Below are 22,897 nucleotides of genomic sequence, written 5' to 3'. Positions count from 1 at the left end.
TAATGATTCTATGATTCTATGAATGCTTTTAGATCAGCAATTAACCTTTTAGTCTTCTACCACACAGGTGAGTATCTAGCACCAAAGCACCTTTTTCAGAATTCAGTACAGTCTTGAACTTTAGCACCAGAAAAGGAATATGGCTTTTTAGAAGGAGTGCTGCACTATATTCATAGTTGATTAAACTTTTTGAGCGTTAGACATGCATTTTGAATTGCAGGAAGCTGAGGAAAAGGGAGAAGCCATTGATGATTCATGGAGCGCTCTGCTGCAGGTTGTAGATTGCCTGAAGGTGCAGCTAGGTCTTAGGGTGATCTAGTGATGACAGTGCCTGTAGCCCCTGTTGGCTTGCTCCCTCTCATGGCTGGAGACTTAGGATATTTGCTAGCCCATCGACTGCCACAGCTCATGACACAGCCCCAGCATGGAGGCTGCACTCGAACAGCTTCAGAGCTGTTGATACATTGAGTGAGTTCAGCCACAACTCATGGATGATCTATTGTTAATGAAAAGGGCGTTTGATTCCTCACCAGAGAAAAATGACAGTACAAGTACAAGGTCTTTTTGTGGAGCAATAAATAGTCTGTTTCTTGAAGCTTTGAGAGGAGAGACTCTGGGAGGAAAAGCAAGACATTTAAAATGACAGAAAATAATTGGAGTAACTTCATAGAATCATTGTATCTGGCTTTGAAAAGAAATGCTGTAAGATTGCCTTGGGATTTATATTGCAACAGGAAATCATTAGCCTATGACAACATGATATTTCATCGACATCTTCTAAGTATACCCTTCCTGAAATGTTTTCCATTTTAAAGCAAGATTATGAGTTTCAGCTATACCAAAATCATATCATTCTCATTTTATTTATGTTGCTTCCTGTAAGACACAATTTTAACTACTTATGAAAATCTTGTGTGAATTACTTCTGAGATTTAAATGTTCCTTGAAGTAGAACTTAAAGAAGATGTGGCTGAGATCAACAGAGAAGACTTATATAAGAATTATATTTTGCTGTCATGTCAAAGCAGAGTTTGTAAAGAAAAGGTATCTTTTATTGGACGAAATGAAATAGCTGTATTTATTAAACTATATATGCCCAGGTATCTTGCCACTTAATTTACTTTAATAAAATAACAAAACTTACTTTCCTTAAACTGTTAGAACTATACACTGTCTTTTATACAGCATGACTCTTGCATAGTCTTGTATGGGAATTTTTCTTTAGGAGCTCCTTGTTCTGATGCAGATTTTTGAATGCGGAAGCTCAAGATATATATTAAGCTTTTGTGATTTCTTTTGGTATAGGCTATATGTGTGGGCTCAGAAAGTATGCAGATAATGTATCCTGCAATCTTCGACCAGCTGTTGGCCTTCGTAGAATTTTCCTGCAAGCCTCCACAGTATGGACAGCTGGAAACAAAGCACATTGCAAATGCAAAGTATAATCAGGTAATTAATTAGAAATCTTGCTCATTTCACTTGGCTGGTGAACCCAATTCAGCTTCAGATATAGGTTGTTTAGGAAGATGCATTTATTCCATCTGTAAAAACTTCGCTGTGCATGTTGAGTAATAAGTTAATTTATTAGTATTTTTTTACATGCTTTTGTTATCTTTGTTTGTTCCCTTTGAATTCTACTTTGCTTTTATACTTTGTGTTCCTCTGTGTAGGAAAGGTCTTGCCTGGACACCAGACATAGTGAATGTGTCTGAATTTGTCCAGTGGATTAATCTAAAATAACTTGTCCTACATGTGATACCAAATGTAATAGAAAAACACGATAATTTTGAATGGAGAAAATTCCCTCAAGCTGCAAATTTTTGAATTGCACGTGCTGTAGAGAAATAGGACATATTCAATAATTCTTTTTATCTGTGTACTCTGCTGTTCACTAAGCATGAGCATCTGATTCACTGTAATCAAAGAGGTAACTATTATGTATGTATTAATTCTTCTTATTCTGTTTGTCCTGCAACACAATGGAATCACACTAGATACAACTATTTGCACCGGTGAGTTAAATTTCCTTAAAGATTGTCCTAATGTAGTTGTCTTGCCTAGACTGCAACATTTCTCCTACTTAAATGTACTTTACCTAAATGTAGAGTACATTTTCATAGTCAGACTACGTTGTATTTGCAGTTTTGTTGCTTGGACCATATTCTTAGCAAACCTTGCATGCATCAAACTGAGAGTTCAATGCAAAACATACATTTTCTGTTCCTTAATTAATGTTTTCACATATAGTTCAGTAATTCACTAATTTTTTTTCCTAGGCGGAATGGGTAGCATTGAATTACGTACCATTTGCTGAGAGATCACTGGAAGTTGTTGTGGACTTATACCAAAAGACAGCTTGCCATAAAGCTGTGGTAACAGAGAAAGTTCTTCAGAACATTATTAAGGTAAAAGTTTGTCCAGTGTATGCTCTGAATTTAATGAGCTTATATTGAAAATCATGAATTTTATTTTGAGCTAATGTTGATAAACACTTTCTGGGAAGCTTAAATCAAGCAAATTGATATTTTATGAAGATGAGCAGCAGGTAGTAATTTCTTTTGAAGCTGCAAGGCTATTGATTAGGCTATATGTGTGTTCTTTAGCTGGATAATGTCAGCATCAGTATTTCACTGTTAAGATAAAAATTAACAAATTTGTTAGGCCACAAAACATTAATCTTTGAAGGTATTATGCACCTGAATCTGCTAAGCAGACCTCTTAGTAAATATGGCATTGAAGGCCAAAGACTAATTTCTGTAGACTGGCATATATACTTTGGAGACGTGTGGTCTAGCGATTACTTTTGATTTACTTTTAATGACTTTGTGTGTCATTGATGTAGCTATGAAATGTTACGGGTGCACAAATGTGCCTTTAAGGTGAAATTGCCAAACTCTTAACTTTTCTTGACTTTGTTTCCATTTTAGCAAATAATTTTGGTAAATAATAGAAGTAGTAGTAAATGTCTGGAAAAAAGTGTATGCGACCTAGGTTTGTTTGTAATGACTTGGCTGACATCAGGTTGTTTCTGTATAGAAATACAGAAACCTGAATGTGTTTAAAATAGTTATGGGTGTTATTTGGAATCTGTTATGAATTAAATATTTGTATTTCAAAGTAATGGAGTTGTTTTCCACTTCTGTTTTAATGGGATAGATGAAACTGATGTAAACACCACTTTTCTTTAATGCTCACAGTTGATAAGAATGTGATCTATTGCAGTAGATGAAAATGGTTTTAAAATTATTTTTCATGTCTCTAAAGCCCATGTTGATACTGGAATTAGATTTGACCCATATGAACAATAACAGCAGAAGAAAATATTCTGTTTATCTCTAGGGTTAGATCCTAGCTCTCATAATTTTTGGCAATAGAGAGTTTCCTCTTTCCTCCCTTTCCTCTTTCCTCCCTTTGCTTTCCTCAAATCAGAGACTTCACTAAAAGCATTGGGGGCATATGTGTAATACCCAAATGTAGTCACTATGTATCTGAAATGTAAATTAAATAATTAGTTTTCCAAGGTAACTTGGTATCAGGTTCTAGTTATTTTGACTAACAATGCTAAAAGGAATACATACAGTGTAAATAGTACCTATGCTTAATATTTTTAAACTCATTAATGACATTCTTTTATAGATATTGAAGCTCTCTTTCTATCTAAAATACTTAAAATTTGCCGTGTTTTCATCAGCTATACATTTGAGTTGCCTTGCAGCCTTTATCTTAGAATTTCACTAACTCTTTTTGTTTTTAAACTTCATGTGGCTTAACAGTCAGCAATGACCAGGTGTCTTGCAGTGGTTATGTATACAGTTCAACTTTTGCATATTAGGAAAAGTTTAAATTGAATGAGGTTTTCTTTACTGTGGAAGCACTTGGGATAGCTTTCTAGGAACAGGACTAAATACCAGAATACACTCATGATAACGAACTGTCTGCAATCTGTTAGATGTTAGGAAAGCCCATTTATCAGGCTTAGCAGAAATGGTGGATGGCAATACTGAAAAAGAAAATTAGTATGTAATTTCATAGTGTAATTGGTAATGGATCAACTCTGACTTCTAACCATGTAGTTGGCAATAGACCTGTGCTTTAGTCAGCTGGTATATGGTAAATCATTTTTATAATTACATTTTTAAAAGAGCATCTCATATACCAGCAAAAAAGGTAGGGATGTGTACTATCATCTATGACAGTGTCTGCCAAGATGTTCTGCAGAAACCAGTCATTTTCTTAGATTTGTCTGAGCAATTATAAATTTTGTTTTAACTTTCATTTTGCAGACACTAAGAATACCTCTTAGTCTGAAATATTCCTGTCCTTCTGAAAGCACATGGAAGCTAGCTGTTTCCTCTCTTCTCAAAGTTCTCTCTATCGGACTACCTGTTGCAAGGCAGCATGCATCTTCTGGAAAATTTGACAGTATGTGGCCAGAGCTAGCAAATACGTTTGAAGACTTTTTATTCACCAAAAGGTAAACACAATTTCCACCCCCACCCCCCCCCCCCCTTTTTTTTAAAAAAAAAAAAAAGGGAAAATATTTGTAAGTAATTTGGTCAGTAAATGCGTCAGTAAAGTTCAGTAAAAATAGCCTTATCTTTAGAGATACTTGATATCTGAAAATTATTTTAATGAGTGAAGGAAAAAAGGTAACCAGTCTGTCTACTTCAAAAAAGTATACTTTTAGAAAGTAGTAGAAAAAGCTTGATTCAAAAGGTGAAATGTCAGAGCAAGAAAGAGCTCTGAATACAAGGCTTAGCCTTTTGGACCAGGCCAAGGAATTCTGTATGGACTCCCAAGGACATTTACTATAGATTTGATAAAGAGTTACTGATGTGTACTCAATTTGTTCCTTTTTTCACTTTGAACAGAGTTGCAACAATAATTTTTTTTTAGTTAAGGTGAGAACCTTTAACTATATGTATTTCTCTTGAGTTCCATCTTGAAATATTCCGCTTACTATGAATTTTGGAAAATTATTTCTTACATTGCTGTTCACTTAGAAGCCCATAGTTATCTTGCATTTGTTTCTACCCAAGATAAATTGACTGCACCTTAATAATTAACCACGCTTTATTTATAATACTGTGTGAAAAGTGTAGCTAAATAGTCAGATTTATAACTAGACAGACAGGCAGATGTATAAGTACATGCATAATCTCTCAAGAATGGAATACTGTAGATGTGGGCATGTTGAGAAAGTCCAGAAGTGAAAAATAATAACAATCAGAGACTTAGACAAGCTGATCTATTAGTTTGTTCAACCAAAAGAATATATCATTAGGAAGATGTGATAAGTCTTCAGAATATGGTAAAAGATTGCTCCAGAGAAGAATTTTTATTGTCCCTTGAGAATGGGTAAAAATGCATTTCAGTACAGCAAAGATTATCTAGGTTAGACATTAAGGAAACCTTTTACTGTAAGGAAGGTTAGGTATTGCAGAAGATTGCTTAGGAGCGATATGGAATTTCCATCTTCTGTGAACATCTGTGGGTAAGCATCTTTTAGGAGTAGTTTAAGTATACCTAATAGTGTGTCAGATTAAAGGACAATGTGAAATATGAAAAATTTAATTCCCTGATTTTCTGTGTGCATGCTGATTTCAGTAACAAATTAATCTTTCTTTTTAATAGAAAATGGAAGAGTTCTTCTGTACCTAACACTAATATGCTGTGTACTTGTGTGTGTATAGCTTTCAAACATACAAAAATCAGCAACCAAACACAGCTGTATTTACTAATGATGAATAAATAGCAGCTTGCCCAAAACAGACAAAAAATAAATACCAATGAAACTTAATTTTAGAGACGCATCCGTTAGTGAAAACGTTTGTAATAATGAATGGTTTTGGAATTTCATCAATAGGGTTACATGACAATTGAATGAAAAATCTTTCTTTTGTTTTTGCATTTACTTCAAAGAAATATTATTAAATAGGAGGACCTTAAAATAAAAAAGCTCATCAAGACTACATAAAAGACACTTTAATCATCCAAGTTTTTCTTTTGATGCTTCACTGTTTCTTTAATTTAAAATAATCTTTGCAGTATCTTGTTTGGTTTTGTTTTCAGCTGCAGTTAGTAGTCCTGCTTCCATTCTGAAACAGGCAGTCCAGATGAGCCAACACCCTATAATCAGTATCATTGTGGGGTTTAGAAAATCAAAATGAAGGTTTTTCAGGTTATTGTAGAAGAATGTATGTTCACTTAGAAGTTACTTTGGGAATACGTACTACTATTTGCTGTAAATGAATTATTCCTAAATATCTGCAAAACAGATGAAACATATCCATTTTGCATGTTTTTAACTGACCCAGACTGGCACTGCTACAGTTTTTGGGTATTAATCATTCATAAATGCAGGGAAGTAAGATTATCACAGATCTTCAATGTAATTCAAGATAATCCACTATCATCTGCATGACCTTTTTGGACAATTATGTTGTCTGTTTTTCTCAGTTTACAGCGAGTGATTTATACTTTTCTTGAAAGTTGTTCCAACCATAGAAATTCCATCTTAACATGTTGCTTGCTAGAAACAATCACTGTTGACGTTAATTCTGATAGCTTTTGCCAGCTGTCATACATGGGCGAATATTCTCTGGAGGTAAAGGAAAAATAGTACTTCTGTGAATATTTATGATGCCCTAAAACTTGTCTGTCTTCGCTTAAGTCTGGTTTTGCTTCTTTAGAGACCAGAGTGTATTCTATAATTTTACATACAAAATGTGTTTTAGGGATCAGCATTTTCATCAGAATTAAAGATGTTCTCAGAAAAGTTATATGAAACTTTTCTGTTCTCTCACGTAGAAGCTTTAAGGTTCAAAAGAATTTAAAATATTAAAAACAGGCTGGTGGTTTATAGAACCATATGGCTATGGCAGGGTAATTTGGCCTGTTATTATAATTAATCATCTCTTTCCCAGCTTTTTATGAGTAGATTATTTTTGCTTATATAGTTGTACATTGTATGGCTATTGAATGTCTAGTTTAGGGTTGGGGTTTTTTTGCCCCCCAATGTCCATCTTTTTCTAAGTAGCAGTTTATCTTCCCAAGCGCATGGTTCTCCTACTTAGAGTTAGAGCCCTATCCCTTAGTAGCTTTAGGATAGATAGCCTTTCTGTTCTCTCTATCAGCCTGAGCCTTGTGGTCCTAAAAAATGTTAAAGCTAAGAAGGGAATACATCTGCTTCATGCCAGTAGTCAGGACAATTAGTAATAGCAGTCATTTCTCCTTTTCTTCATCCTCTTCCTCCTCCCCATAATGCTCCTGAAGCGTGCCTCTCTCACTGTGATGCAAGGAGGGCTCTAGAGATAGCTGTGGAAGTTTCCTACATTGAGGTAATTCTCTCCTGATTTCCTTTGGTTAAGTCCATCTGCACTTCTGTGCAAGATGCTGTGAAACTAGCTTTGGCAAATAGGACAACCTGTCCCTTTTGTGTTAGAATTTTCTAAATTGTGTCTTTTCGTGGATTGTAATTGCAGTATAGTCAGTTTCTTACATTTGTAGTTGTTCCATTTCTAAGTAAATTGAATTCAGAATTTTCAAATTTACTGTGTTCTTTCAATTTTTTTTTCTTTGTTATAATTCTAATAGAAAATATATGTTAATCATAGTGGTGTCTTATTCCAGAATAATTTGGGAGAATTTATTCACTGTTTTGAAAGTAACAGCTAAAATTTATTGCTGAGTTGAGGTACGTGTAAACCTTCAGATTATAGGAGAAGGCAATGGGAATGTACTTTCCATTCCAACTGTTCATGTCGGTCCTTAATTTTAGGCCAGCTAGGTGGTATAAAAGCTGTTTTTCATTGTGTTCCCTGATTTATTTATATTAACAATGAGTTGTGGTTTTTAAAACTTGTGGTTGTACTTGGATTTTTGTCTGTATCACCAAAATCAATTAACTAAGCCACAGATAAGATGAGAGCATCCTGTGCTCTTAGTTAGATTTGTGACTTGTAAACTTGACTTGGTTTTAGTGACCCTGCTGACCATAACTGTGGCTTACTGCAATTGTGAATCAGTCATCCGTGGTGGCTTTCCAACTTGCAAATATGCCATGCAGGACAGGGGGTTTATTAAATCAGGTGCAGAAGTGTACAAATCTGGCTGCAGTGCTAAAGACCAGCATGGATTTAAAAGGTTCTGGAGTGCAAAGGATTTGGAAAATGCAATTCAGAGGCACCCCAGGAGGCTATTGGTGAGACAGAGTAACAGCGTTACTGCATTATCTGCATTTTTACCATTATCCAACATGTCACCCCTCGTGAGAGGAATACAGTTAGATATATTCAGTTAGACATGAATACAGTTAGAACTGAAAATTTACTTTCTTATGCCGGCATTCTGTAATTTTTCCTAAGCGCTCTGCTTTAAGGAAACTGAAATGTTTTGTCACAAAGAAAGTTACTTTTCTTCCTTCACTCCTGTATACCTTTTCATACTCTACACTTTCCACTATTTAATGTTCTACATGTTCCATGCTATTATCTGTCCAGGCTTCATGCAAAGCTAGGTAAATATCTTCCTTTTGTACCTGCTCTTCAAACCCTTATTCTTCAAAGCTGACTTAGCACTGCTGGGATGGTTCTAAATATGAAATACCTGCATCTGTGTAAAACTTGCAAATGTCTTATTGCAGTCAGTTCTCCTAGCAACACTGCATAACAGATTTGGTTAGTTTTTCCCTCTAGCTTTGTTCATTAAAATACCCCAGTGCATATTGTCTCATTTTTCTGTGCACATTCTCCAAGTCTTTACCTGGCTGAGGATAGAGTAGAAAAATAAAACTCTTTCTATTTCACTGATGGTCTACATTTTTGATCAACATTTTAAAAATTTTTCTAATCTAACTCATAATTCTTCTAATCACTGATGGTCCTAGAAATCGCATGTGTAGATAGCCTACTATTGCTTCCACCAGGGAAACTGAGTTGGTATTGGTTAGGCAAGAGGTCACTGTGGTTAGAACCCTTAAATTAAAGCTCTGTGAATCTCTGTGTTTAAAATAGTGAACCTCCTCTGCATGGTCTTGCCTCTGTCTTTTGGACAGGAACTGGTTTTCAAGCCAGCTATGGGGCTGAATGAGAGGAGATACTCACTGATGTCTAAAAAGTACAAAGCACAGCAGAAAGGGTCTCTGCAGCTTTGTACATCAAGAAATTTCAAATATAGCCAAAAGAGCCCAGGTAAATGAAAAAGCAAAATGTTACTGTCATAGAGAATTAACAGCTTTCAAGCAATAAGCTTCAGCTTTTTTTTAAAGCAAGCTACAGCTGAGGAGGCTCAATAATCTTGATTTTTGGTATAAATCAAAATGACATTTAAAAATTAATACATTTCATGTAACTTAATTTACACAAAATTGTCTTCTAGTAAGAGCCTGGTCTGTTTATTATTTCATAACATTCTTCTTTCCCAGAGGCTTTCATGGAAGCATGTCAAGCCATTATATAAAATAAAATTCAACAAACGTGTGTGTGTATATATATAATTTACTAGAGCAGAAGTCTGTGCTCACATGAGGGAATTAAATCAATACTCTCCAAAAAGATGCTTCAGAGCAGAGTGCTGCTGTGCACAGCAGGACTCTGGGTGGCTGTTAGCTCTTTGTTGTTATGCTCTAAAGCCCTCCCTAGACAGTGGGCAGCGGCTGGGAGCTCTGTGCCTAGGAAACCATCTGCATCGCACTGCCTCTTCTCTTCCCTGGCTCTTGACCCTTCCGGTACAGTTTGGCTGTGTTGCATCAGACCAGCAAAGCTTTTGGCCCCTAGATAGATGTTTCATATGGACACCTTACTTAGGAGAATCTACGTACTTGGGAGTAATTTGCTACATGAACAAGTATGTAGCATAATCTGTAGCATATATGGCAGATCGGATATGGATGACTGGACAGAAAGGTCTTAACACCTCTTTAAAGTAAAGCCCAGCTCAGAAAGTCAGTCGTAAATCAGGAAGTGTCATAATGAAAGCTTCCCATGTATTTCAACATGACCTGCATTTGTATGCATCATAACAGGTTACACTACTATTTAAAGGTTTGCATAGTTAACTTCTTTATATGTTACAAAAGGTACTGACTGAACAGCTACTTAATGCTTTATTTTATTCTTTGTTTTCAACATATAACTCTAAACTTCCTGACTGCCTAACACACAAACCAATAATAAATACAGTATTTCATATTTTCTTCTTTGTTTTTTTTCTAATCATACACGTAATACTTGAGTGTTTCACAGACAGTGGTGAAGTTATCTATATAAAATCCCTTTGAGGAAGGGAGATATATTTATTTTTCAAGCAGGAACATTGGTACATACTGTCATAATTGTCAAAACTGAAAATTAGCTGTACGTGTGCAGACTGAACTTCAGGTATCTCATGCTAAGCACCCAGAAGATGGGGAAAAAAAGCCTATCTTGGAAAAATCTTACTTGACTTGGTCAGCATCATACAGGAGCACTGGGCCTGGGGGGGCTGGAAAAAAAACTTTTAGCTAAACTAACCAGATTTGAATGAGATTTAGAAGCCTCCAAAGTTCTTAAACCTTTCATTAAAATTGGCAGTAGGATGGAGAAGACAAGCCCAGACGAGTACCCTTATGAGGACAAGGCTGGCACAGGTCCACAATCGTATATTTGGCAGCTGCCTAGCCAGTGAGCACGTGCTTAGCTCTGAACTACCCACCACATGTCTGTTGTTTCCTGGGGAGGGATGTGGGGTGGAGGAAAAGCTGAGGGCTGGGGAGGGAGTTTGGAAATAAGCCAAAGGATGCCAGTCTGCTTGTCACTATGATACTGCACCGATTCCTCTGCTTACAGAACAGCTTGGTTCTTTGTTCAGTCCAGAGCTCTCTTTTCCTTGCATCTGCCTATTCTGTCATAAATTAGGCAGGGAATGTTGTGGCAGATTGACCCTATCATTTTCCTTCCTTTTCAGTAGTGACCATCCTGTGTACTTAATCAGATGGTTTCTCTGGAGGGGGGAAAAAAAAAGCATCGTCTAATTTAAGATGCATCGTAACACACAAGCATGCACAAGAGCAGCAAGTTGAAGTACCACAGGCAATCTTAATTCCAATATTTCTAACCATTCCTTTCAAGTGGTCAAAATTCGAAACTGTTCCTCAGCTTGAAGATGTTATAGTTATTTTAAAAAGACAAAAAGTAAAATAACGGGAAAAGAAGAGAATTTAATATATGAAATTATATTGACCTTATATAGCGCCTTGTCTCTGATTTTTGTGGTTAATGCTACTGGTTATTCCATTAGCTCTAGTAACATATTACCTTCAGTGCAAATCAGACACTATGGAGAAACTGAACCCACAGTCCAGTGGGTTTTGCAACTGTCTTTAAATTTCAGAGAGACATAGGCATGAAGATTCTGACTTCAGCTCTATGTCAGAAAAACAAGGATGGCGTAACTCGGTCAGAACAGACACGTATCTAGACCTATGTGCTGTTTCTGTTGGGTTAGTGGGATACCTAAGGAAGAGTGCAAGGTGACCACATAGTGGTATTTTCATGATATGCTCCTTCACCCTCCCAATTTAGCTCAGAAAGTTCTTCTACCACAGGTTGTCATTGGCTCGTAATCGATTTTTCTTCTAATAATTTTGCTAACTGTATGTTGAATCTGTGTAGATTGTAGCAGGCAATCGTATGATTATGGGATTATAAGCAAGGTATTTCAGAGTTTATCTATTGTGTGAAGTACCTGCTTTGATTTTTTTTTTTTTTTAAATTTTTTTTTTTCCCCCGAAGTGCAGTAGAAGCAGATCTGTAAAGCAAAACAGTCCATGATGAGGACCCATGACCCGCAGAGTGCTTACTTCAGGTGTTTTATTTCAGAGTAGCTCTAGTCTGGCTTCCTGTCATGCAAGCGTCTATGAGAGCTTGGAGTACATTTTTTGGTTTAGTTTCATTGAAAATGAATCCAGTTCTATGCGCTCTAAGACCAGACATGAACCAAGGTTTATAAACGGGGATGTCTAAAAGTTTAACTTGAAAAGCCCATGTCTGATCCAAACTAAAACACTGATGTAGGCACATCAGCTGAAGTAGTTGATTGCTGTCTAAGTAGGAGGTCTTTACTCCATCTGTCCTGCTGAGGAACTTGGCCCAATAACTCAGCAGAAGCATAATCCAACAGAGGAAAGGAATTTGAATTCACTGAACAGGTAGTCCAGTAAGTACAAGGAAGGACTCAATAAATGAGATAAAACTTCACCAGAGAAAACTGCATGACTGATGGTTGGCATAAAATACCCAATCAAATGACACAAGATTTCCAAATTTACAAGCAGGTAAGGTAGGATTTTATAAAGTATTAGGTAATTTTTATGGATGAATCACTTCTGGACATTTCATCTGTAAATAAATTTTTATACACAATGGAAGAACTGCAGAAAGTTCTGAATTTCTTCAAAATATTGTTTGTAAAATGGGTGTCTCTTCATAAAATTCATTGAGAATGAGAACAAATATATCATTTCAGTTATCAAGGAAAAAGACAAAGTAATGTCCCATTAATGAAAAGTATGTTTCATTAATGCAGAAGAAAATGTAAAATTAACATTTTTTACAGATCTACTGTTGAAAATCAAGTCTCTTATCCTGCAAAGTGAGAGAAAAAGTAAAATGTAATAAACTATGATCGCCTGATGATACCTTCACAGACTCATTTAAACAGATATTGTGACTTTTGCACATATAAGACGAGAGATTACTTTGAGATACATATGAAAAATGGTGTTAGTGATGCAAGTCCTTAATCAGGTCCATCAGTTGTAACTCTTCAATTTTAGTGTTTTACTACTTTTTTTCCTTTGAATCATTTTTATCATAATTATTCATAAGATTTTATTCTAAAATATTAATCATTATCATATAATAGTACCAACTTGATGCATGTAGTAGCTTTAAATGTAATGCATTTTCCCATACTTATCTCCTTACACGTGTTGTGAATTTAAAAGTATAACATAGTATGTTTATTTTTAGTACACCTCCTGATAATCTCTCAATTCAAGAATTTCAGAAGAATGAGAGTATTGATGTTGAGGTAAGGAGACTATAACAAATACACTGTTGAACATAATGAGATTGTGACATTCACAGATTGCATGTGGTTCTGAAATATTTTTTTTTTAAAGTTACCCATTCATTATTTTTTCTGTGATATTGTTCTCCTTTTTGAAAACAAGACAGGAAATTCCTAGGCTCAGAATTCAGCTGCTTCAGAGCTATGCAAAATGTAGGAAGCGGCATGCCAAAAACTACTTCTTATCCACTCCAGTTCAAAACAGCGTAGAGTGGCTAAACCAGAAAGTGTTTCTGCCTCTAACCCATTATCTGCTTCTCACGTGTTTTGTTATTGCCAAGCAATTACACAGGTAATTGTAAACCATGGAGCAAGCTGACAGTTAAACCTAAAGTGAGTGCTTTCTGTGTTGAGGGGGGGCATTCAGTCAGCAATGACATTGTTGCCCTCCAGATGTGTTCTCAATACTGAAAAGCTTGTGCATAAATAAAGAAATGATGTCTTGTTTGTGCACTACAAAGACCACTGTAATTGAAAAGAGATCATGTTTGGTTGGATAAGGCCGAAGAAAATTAAGAGATGATGATACTTGGAATGAAGAGGGACTAGTCCCCTTTCACTCCACGACAAAGTAATGTGGCAGACCAGGGATTAGGGGTACAAAGGAAAAGGAGTTGCAGAGAAGACATGGCAATATCTGTGGGTTTGATTGCCTATCATCTCTCTAGTGTGGCAGCTGGGACACAAGATTTCTGGCTGAAAAGCAGGAGCGGTTCTGTCTGCAGTGAGCAGAACTCTTGAGATCTAATGCATTAATTTATGGAGATCTAAACCTACTTTGGTCCTGAATGGGGGTATCAAGACCACGGATAGAAAGCATTTCAGTTAATGTGCATTGCCTTAAGCTTGTATAGATAATTAACTCAGTTGTTCTGCAGATGTCACATTGTAAGCATGTGATATATGTGTTGATGTCATAGTAAGGATATTGAATTGGGTGTAGGGAGAGGGAGATCCCTAATGTTAGACCTTCTCTTTTCAAAACCATAAATTCAATTTGAAGAATATACTTCAAATATCAGTGGAAATCTGAGTGATAACTGCTTCAGAAACTCTGACAAAAGTCGGGGGGGGGGGAAGTTTATTATTTCAAGTTTAATGTTACATGCAAGACCACAATTTTTGGACATACCTGCAAATTTTAAAAGCTAGCATTGGAAGACTGTGTGAAGTTTCATTAGGCATGTCTCTTTTGTTTAATGTTTCTGTCTTCTTCTTACTAGAATTACAACTTTAATATTCAGAAAACCAATATAAATATATTTCATTTCTTTTAGGTGGTGCAGCTTATCAGCACAGAGATACTGCCATATGCTAATTTTATTCCTAAGGAATTTGTTGGTCAAATAATGACTATGCTCAATAAAGGCTCAATACATTCTCAGTCATCGTCCTTTACAGGTATGGTACCTGAATGACAAAAGATACGGTGTTTAAACCTACTAGAAAGTAATGAAAATGTTGAGAGTACTTATTCTGGTAAAGACTTGAAGTTCCATGGCATGTATTCAGTATAGACTGTTTGATATCCAGCTTGTTTTTATAAACTATATTTTATTTCATGGAAGTTGCCGAGCATTCCTTGCAATTTTTTAAAAATTATTTCCTTACTTCTTGGTCAGTATCATATATAATATTGTACTTGCTACTTTATATTTATGCTTTCTACAATGTTTTGTATTGTGCCAGCTGAAATAGTTCTAATAATAATTTCAGACAGTTGTAAGACAGACATAATGTCCTGTTCTTAAAAACTAAATGACCTTAGCGTAACTATATGGCGTACCTAACCAGATACCTTCTCTGCCTTTAAGAAAAAACATCTATAGTTTTTTGCGAAAGATGAAAAAAATACACATCAGCCATTTCAGAGAAAAATATTTGGATTGTACAGTACCAAATATTAGTACTTTTGATGTAGAACTGGGGTTGCTGGTTTTTTTTTTTTAAATTTATTTCATATATATTTTATTATTAAAGCAATGTCAAGTAGGTAACACGTTATTGAATGTGTTGCATATTTTATCTTTTATTTTTGGAACTATTGTGATTATTGCACAGTCACCTTTTCTTAGAATGTATGCTTAGTATTTGTTCATATAGCTGTTAATCTTTTTTAATACTAGAGGAGCGATAACCTTTTTGCAAAATATAATAAACTGATTGAAATGCAACATTAGTGTATTGGCATGCATGCTGCACAATTAAATATGACATTTTACTTTGACAGAAGCTGAAATAGATATTCGAATGAGAGAGGAGTTTTCTAAGGTGTGTTTTGAAACGCTGCTCCAGTTTTCATTCAGTAATAAAGTCACAACTCCTCAGGAAGGCTACATCTCTAGAATGGCACTTTCTGTGCTCTTGAAAAGGTCACAGGATGTATTGCATCGCTACATAGAAGATGAGAGATTGAGTGGCAAATGTCCTCTTCCACGGTATGTACATTGTCTTTAGGAAATGAAAGGTATTACCAGTACTTTATGAGAAGAAAGTTGCATTCAAAATACCACTCAATCATTAAAAAAATATTGGGGAGGGGGGATGAAATTTAAAGCCAGGGAAATGTTTGTGGGGAAGACATTTCAAAGGAAATGTTGATACCAATATTTTGTTGAAAAAGCTTTAAATAATAATGGTAGTGTTCAGTGCTGTTACATAGACAATAGGAATGTGACTTGGTAACTTAACATTTTCAGTTACTGAAACAATGTTTCTGATACCTGTAACATAATATTTCTGAAATCTGATTTCCCTTTATTCCCAGTAGAGCTATGTATAGTTTCTAAATTGAGAGGTGGAGAATCTCCTTAAAAATAAGATAAAATATCCAAACAGCAATGTTGTGAATCATTAGTGCAGTAATTGTTCTTGAAACAGAAAAATTGACCAAAGTACTGGGAAATTCTTTAAAATGGGAACATATTTAAATTTCACTTAACTTTTGAAGGTTTTGATCATGAATGATGAAATTGATTATTTTCATGTTAGTCAGTCATGTACATGGGTATTTTCAGCTTGAGAAGTGTATGCTGTTACTGTTTCCAGTATCAAATTTAAAGCTATCCTAGCTGAGGCAACAGCAATGATGGTGGGAAAGTTAAAGACAAATGATAACCTTAATCTCTAAATATCCTTTTTTTGGTAGGCTTCGTTGCAGCTGTTTCCATCATGTGTTTTTTTTAATGTTGTGTAAGTTTCAAAGAAAACTTATATTCTTGAGACAAAAATGAGTAGTTGACTGTTTGCATTTTTCCCTTTGTAGGCAACAAGTAACAGAAATCATATTTGTTTTAAAAGCTGTCAGTACTCTCATAGATTCACTTAAAAAAACTCAACCTGAAAATGGTAAGTTATTTATTGTTAAACAACATGGTTATAAACAAGGTAACATTATATCTGCCACAAAGAGATATTTATTCTTTCCTGTCGTAATTTTCACACAAATTTGAAAGAAAAATGTGATCTGTGAGATTCAGTATTTTGTAATTCTGTTATATGTAGGTGGCAGGTAGACCGAAAAAAAACCCCACAAAGTTTTTCCAGTATACCTAAAAGGATAAGGTCCTAAGATATGTTTAATAAAATGGAAAACTTCAGTTTATGTGTCTTCTATTAGATAGACCTTGGTGTCTTCTAAAAACAAAACCAAAAACAAACCAAAAAACCTTCCATAAAATGTTAATAGAATTCTTAAATACACGTAGTCGTGCTAGATCCTTTTTCTTTTCATGATACCTTTTGTAGGTCGCTATGGATCACGTAGGTGCACTCTGCAATTAAAGGGATGTACAAGTTAAATGAATAGGCAGGCTGTTAGATACTTAAACTTGTGGTCTTGCCTTCCCTCCCTTTCTGCTCTACCTCTGATTCAGAAAGATGTCTTAGTTCATTGATGCCCAAGTAAATGGTTGACAGATGTATTTAAAGGGCTGAATTAAATGGAAGACCTCTACCTCATTTACAGTCATGCATCCTGTTCCTCCTGTAAGCTGCACCTACTGTATGCATAGAGAGTTCCCACCAGAAAACTTAGTCAGGAGTCTTAGTTAAACCAACTGTATTGGACTCCGCAACTCTGACAGAATTGCATATACAACACTTCCCTCTACCTCCCTGCATTTGATATTATGAGGAGCAGAAAAAACCTTTTCAATCCTGAAACAAACCAACCAGCCTTTCCAGAAGAACACAGGCAGGTGGGTTTCCTGAAAGAGGTGGTGCCTCAATTGCAGCATCAGTGAGCAGCCAGATCTATGATAATGTGGTTTCCGAGGCTGATGGCAAAAGGCTGAGGGCAGAACTATGCCAGGATACATAAAGCTTTCTGGCGAGCCCTGAAGGCAGCTGAAGTGCTACTTTGGTGGGCCTTTCTCTTAGAGAGGTAGAGTAGCCCACTCAGCTGGACTGTTCCCCACATCCCTCTTCCTGCAATGAGAGAAATTCTTCACCTGGTCCATACGTGGCAGTGATTGCCAGACCTCCTGCTTACTTTCTTCTGAAGAGAACCACTGGGCAAATTAGAGAATCACTTTACCACTTCTTCTAGCTTTTAATAGTTTTATTTCTTTAAGAAAATTATTAACATTGTCTGAAATCAGGCTTTTGTTCTCTTTTGAAAACAGAGATAAGCAAGGAAGTGACATAATAAATAAGATTCATGCGACAATGTTTAATTTCACTTGCTGGACTAACAAACTTTACCATGGATATTTTTGTGTCTTGGTCCAGTGTTTCTCCCTCTGCTTTCTATAGCTCTTGTAATCTGAAATGATTTGAAATTAATAGAAGGCCTCATTGCTGACAAATTTCCAAAAGTGAAATGTGCATCCAATTCAATTTTCTGTCAGTAGCTGAGAAAAGCAGGCAGAAAATGTATGTGTGTTACGGATTTAATAAAAGTAGTATCTTCAATTTGTCAGTTCTTCATCCAGAAAACACAGTGAATGACTCGCATGTAGAAACACAGGTGTGTAGCACCATTTTATGGATATCCCATCTGGCTTCCAGCTGCTGCAGCAAAAAAGAGTATGGCTCTCCTGCAAAAATCCTACATCATATCCGAGAGCCCTGTACAGATGTCATACTGTCTGTATAGCACTAGGTACCTGTGTTTAGGAACCTGCATGTGCCCTTCTTTACACAGGTATTGAAAAAATCTATTGTAAGAATTTGGACAGTAGTAAGTGATTCAATCTGTTCTTCATTGCAGTTGATGCTAACACATGGGCACAAGTTATTGCCTTGTACCCAACGTTAGTAGAATGTATCACCTGCTCATCCTCGGAAGTGTGCTCTGCTCTGAAAGAGGCACTGGTTCCCTTTAAGGACTTCATGCATCCACCAGCATCCAAGGTACAGAATGGAGAGTCTTGACCCCATAAAACTTTTTTTTATTTTTGAAGGAAAAAAAGTATCCAAAAATGTTTGTTCCCGGGTGAAGGCTCTCTGAGGAAATCCCTTGTGACTAGTACTTTGGCAACCAGTGCTGACTGCCTTTTAACTGTACTAACAAGAGCTCAGCAATTCATGAACACAGGCTATATCTCAAAGGTTCCAGAGTGAGTAGCAGTGCAAACCTTTAATAAATTTAACTGAATAGTTGGAATCATTTATAATCTAATGTACTTGCTACAGTATCTTGAAGTGGTGATTGAAAAGTGGGCTTATGTACAGCTTGTTGTGTATGTGTTAATGATGTAATTAAAAATATTTCAATTCAGTCAGATTTATTAGGCTGGTGTTTTGCACCCTTTTTTTGAAGTACGAATTGTACTAAAATTTTATGCAAGATGGTACTGTAACATTCCATATATCTGTAACCAGCCTTTGTAAACAAAGGGAACTGATATACTTGTGTGTATAATAAATGGTACAGTTCTGTATAAAATAGTTGCATTTATTATTTAAATTCTTTTTAAAATATTGATAATGTTAAATGCTTGAAAATTTATTTATTATGCATAAGTTGTATGCTTGCGTTTTTACTTACAGTTTGCCTTCTAAATTGCCAGATATGCTCATTCATATCTGATCATGATGTTAGTTTTTGCTTAATTGAATGTATCTTCTCTGTGGCCATTGGACATCTAAGAAAGGGTCATATCACAAAAGACTGCAGCGAGCAGCCAGTAGTCTGCTAATCTCAAACTTCAAAGTAGTTGACCTGAAATAAGTTTGAATATGCAGAAATCCACTGTAGCACTTCAACACTACCATACCTCACTTCATAATATCTTTGTTTCAAGATGTGTGTTCTACTCAACTCTATCCATTTTTGTAGTTGCAGCCTTGCTTTAAAAAAAAAAAACATATTTGAGGGTTGTTAGCCTTTTTTGACCTTCTTGGCAGGTATCACAGTCTTTGAATCATGACCCAAGAAAGGTGATTTCAAATATCTGAAATACTTGGCTGTAATATTTTGTTCAATAATTTTAAGTGCTTTGTTTTGTAATGTCTTTTCAACCCAAATTGTTCTAATCTTTTAATTATAAACTGTGTCTGATATAAAACCATGAGAAGTGTATTTTTGAAGATAGTTACTCATTTAGAAATGCAGTAAAATTTGTCATTAAGTAAATGTGAATTTGTTTCACGTAATACACAATCGAAGCAGAACACTTTTAGTAGTATTGTTTTTAAAGTTTGTGACTTAGCACTTAAACTCATATTATTAAATCATTAATTATGATTTCAATAATGTTTCACCTGTATTCACATATTTTTAACCTGTGATGTGAAAGCACAAAGGCCAAATGTAAAAAAAAAAAAGACAGGTGCCTTTCTATGGATTTCAGAATTTCAAAGCTTACCTTTAGGTTTTTGTTCCTTAAAGTCTTTTGTAGATATTAAAAGAGATTATCATGCATAAGAAATGGTATTATATCTGTTTGCTTTACACTTTCCTGGCTAAAGTGACATTGATTGGTACACGTGAATAGGTGTAGAAGTTGTAGGAGCTTCAAGTTGAAGGTGTGATGAACTGGTCAGGGTTAGAAATACCCTGTGTGAAAAATGTTATACAAGCGCAGCTTTGAACAGCTTGCTCCCATAAAGCTCCAGTTTATGGTCCTTTTTAAAAGCTTTCTGTTTCAAAGTACAGTAAATATTAAAGAGGTTTCAAGATCTTGCACGTTTCTCTGTGAGCAAAGTTGCATGGAACTTAATCGTCAAGTGTGGATAGCTTTTAGAGAACACACAGTTTGCATTAAGGAAACAAATGCTTCCCATTAATCGAATTTATGTCAAAATAGCTTATATGGAGGAGCCGTTCCAGGATAATGCAGAACTGGGTCCCACATACAGATAACAACATTATCCGCACTCTGAAAGTGAAAACCTGGCAACTGCTCTCTTAATTAATGGAAGATTAAGTCAAGGTCTATGAGGTCATTAAAGAAACAAAGTGTAGGGTGGGAAAGAAGAGTATTAATTTGGTGTAGAATATATTATCTTAACCAGAATTTCTAGAAAGAGGTGTGCAGACCAAACTGTGGGTGAGTTTGTTTCTAATTAGTTTCTAATTGGTTTTTCAGTGATAACACAGATGCATTCTGTCCACTGAAGCAAATCTTCAGCTTTATCTCTATTTTAAAAAGGGGGTGTATAAGTCATTCCTGACTCTAGAGCTTAGAATACTTTACCACCTATGGACATTAATCTTCAAAAGGTTTTGAAATAAACTACCAATGAGCTAACTTTCCTTCCTTTCCTCTTAATTAGAAAATGAATAATACCTGTGCTATTTGAGGCATGTTTTGGACATGCAAGCTGAGGTTGACCATATTCAAACTGCTTTCTTGTATTTTGTATAAAAAGTTTGAGAACTAAAAAGAAAGCTACTTAGTTTAGAAAAGAGGTTTTTCATTGACTAGTTTTGTCTGTGAATAAGAATTATTCCCTTTATTGTGCCTTCTTGTCCAGCACTCAAATATTTCTTCCAACTTGAAGTATCAGTTTCTTTTTTCTATTTGTACTTTTTGCTAAATAGTCTTAGGGCTTCTTTGATGCAAACAACATTTTTGAATATTTAAATTTCATATTTTTACATGTTTCTAGCAAGGTAAATCTTGTTCCTGAAGAAATTTAATTTGATTTAATGTTACCTACTGAGTAGACCCATGTTCAAGTTCTTTTCAAGTCTGTAGGGTTGCTTAGTCATGAGAAGTAAAACACGTGGACATTTTCAGGATTGGGGTCTGCATTGTGTCACTGAAATCAGCTAGAAAAGGGGTACAGCTGACTGTTTTAAGACAACTTCTGTAAGAAAGATAGTGAAATTAAATATTCATGATTCTTAGGGTGGAGGGAGAACATCAAAGTAAAAATCGCTGGACTACAAGAAGGCAGACTTCAGAAAACTTGATAGGTAAGATCTCACAGAAGACAAGTCTGAGGTAAGAGAGGAACTGAGGAGATAAGACCATTCCTGGGAGATGCGAAGGTCGTGACTGAAAATATATCCCAGTGCAGGTGACGGAGACTATCTGTAATAAGAGACCAACGCAGTTAAATGAGGAATTTCATTGACTTCAAACACAAAGAGGGGAGGCCTACAGAAGGTGGAAGTTCAGATACCACTAAAGAACAGTGGTAACAGATAGGGATGAAAGTAGAGGAGATACAACAGTCAAAAGACAGAGAATAAATACATAAGTAGTAAAAGATTTGCACTAACAAAAGTGCTGACTACTTAAGAGGATGGCTATTGACATAGCAAGTGATCATGTGTTTGGTTCAGAATTGCGATTTGTGTGTTGAATTTTTTGGTTTGTTATAGTGATGACTAATTCAAAAAGTCAAAAATCAACTGCCAGTGTATTGCTCATGCAATTGATATAAGCGACCAAGACTGAAGAAGCTTACCTAGAAAAAGGAAAACAGGATAGAAAATAGTAAAATGTTGTCAAAATTGACTGGGCCTGTAGAATTTCTTCCTGGTATTTAAAGAACTAATCTGAGGAACTTCAGCATTTTTACGATCATCTTTGAAAACTAATGTGAAACAAGAGAATTACCAGATGACTGAAAAAAGCAAAAACAGTGCTTTAACTTTTTAAGGACAAAATGGAGGAGAAGATGGAAATTCTAAATCAACTGGTCTGCCATTGATTCTTTTTTTTTTTTTTTTCTGACAAGTAAAAGTTAAAATGTGTTGTTAGCATCAGCAAGATATCTATGACGTGCATAACAACTGATAAGTATTTGCTATGATTAAGTCACATAAACCCAGTCTAATTTCTTTCTATGAAAAAGTCACAGATCTTGTGGATGGGGGTAAGAACTAGTTGCTAAATCTTTATTTTACTAAGGCTTTGGACACTGTTTCACATGACACTTTTGTAAGCAAACCGGGGAAACAAAGTCTAGCCAAGCAGACAGGACCCTAAAAGCAACTATTAGCTGATCACGGTCAGAGTGTGCAGATTGGGATTCTACATGTAGCTTCTCTGAATACAATATAAGGACAAGAGAGTGTGCTTACTAAATCAATAGCAAATTGACGGATGTATTACAAGTATGCTAGAAAACAGGATTATAACTGAACATCTCAACTGGTGAAATGGTCTCCCAAAAACCAGGATGCAATTCATCAACATGACTGTAAGATGCTGCTGTTAAGCAGCAGTCAGCTTTTTCCATTTAATTTTGCCAGCTTTCTTGAATAGGAGACTTGAATTTCAAAACAGTTTTGATGGTTTTCCTTAGAAAATTGCTCCAGTGTTAAAGTGGCTGTCAGTGCAAACAGCTGTCATTAACACCATCAAGAACTAGATCTGAAAACATG

At 35.6% G+C, this 22,897-nt stretch overlaps 1 protein-coding gene across 1 annotated transcript; it reads left to right on the top strand.

Moving 5' to 3' along the window:
- Positions 1-1,295: 1,295 nt before the first annotated feature.
- LOC104078913 (protein MON2 homolog) lies at positions 1,296-19,758 on the top strand. The gene is made up of 9 exons (XM_009580736.1): positions 1,296-1,449; positions 1,995-2,012; positions 2,277-2,405; positions 4,284-4,474; positions 13,011-13,071; positions 14,388-14,511; positions 15,341-15,548; positions 16,376-16,458; positions 18,323-19,758. The coding sequence occupies exons 1-9, from the start codon at positions 1,330-1,332 to the stop codon at positions 18,484-18,486; spliced, it is 1,098 nt and encodes a 365-aa protein (XP_009579031.1). The 5' UTR covers positions 1,296-1,329; the 3' UTR covers positions 18,487-19,758.
- Positions 19,759-22,897: the final 3,139 nt, after the last annotated feature.

This window comes from Fulmarus glacialis, unplaced genomic scaffold, assembly GCF_000690835.1.
Source record: "Fulmarus glacialis isolate BGI_N327 unplaced genomic scaffold, ASM69083v1 scaffold23246, whole genome shotgun sequence".
Classification (NCBI taxonomy): Eukaryota; Metazoa; Chordata; class Aves; order Procellariiformes; family Procellariidae; genus Fulmarus; species Fulmarus glacialis.
The sequence above is the reverse complement of the archived record's forward strand: the minus strand, read 5'-3'. Positions and strand labels throughout refer to the sequence as shown.

Excerpts from the sequence above, each read along its gene's own strand:
- LOC104078913 (XM_009580736.1), top strand. The coding sequence starts at position 1,330 with ATGCAGATAATGTATCCTGCAATCTTCGACCAGCTGTTGGCCTTCGTA. Across the intron at positions 13,072-14,387 it reads ATGAGAGTATTGATGTTGAG|GTGGTGCAGCTTATCAGCAC; the intron begins GTAAGGAGACTA and ends CATTTCTTTTAG. Across the intron at positions 16,459-18,322 it reads AAAAACTCAACCTGAAAATG|TTGATGCTAACACATGGGCA; the intron begins GTAAGTTATTTA and ends TCTTCATTGCAG.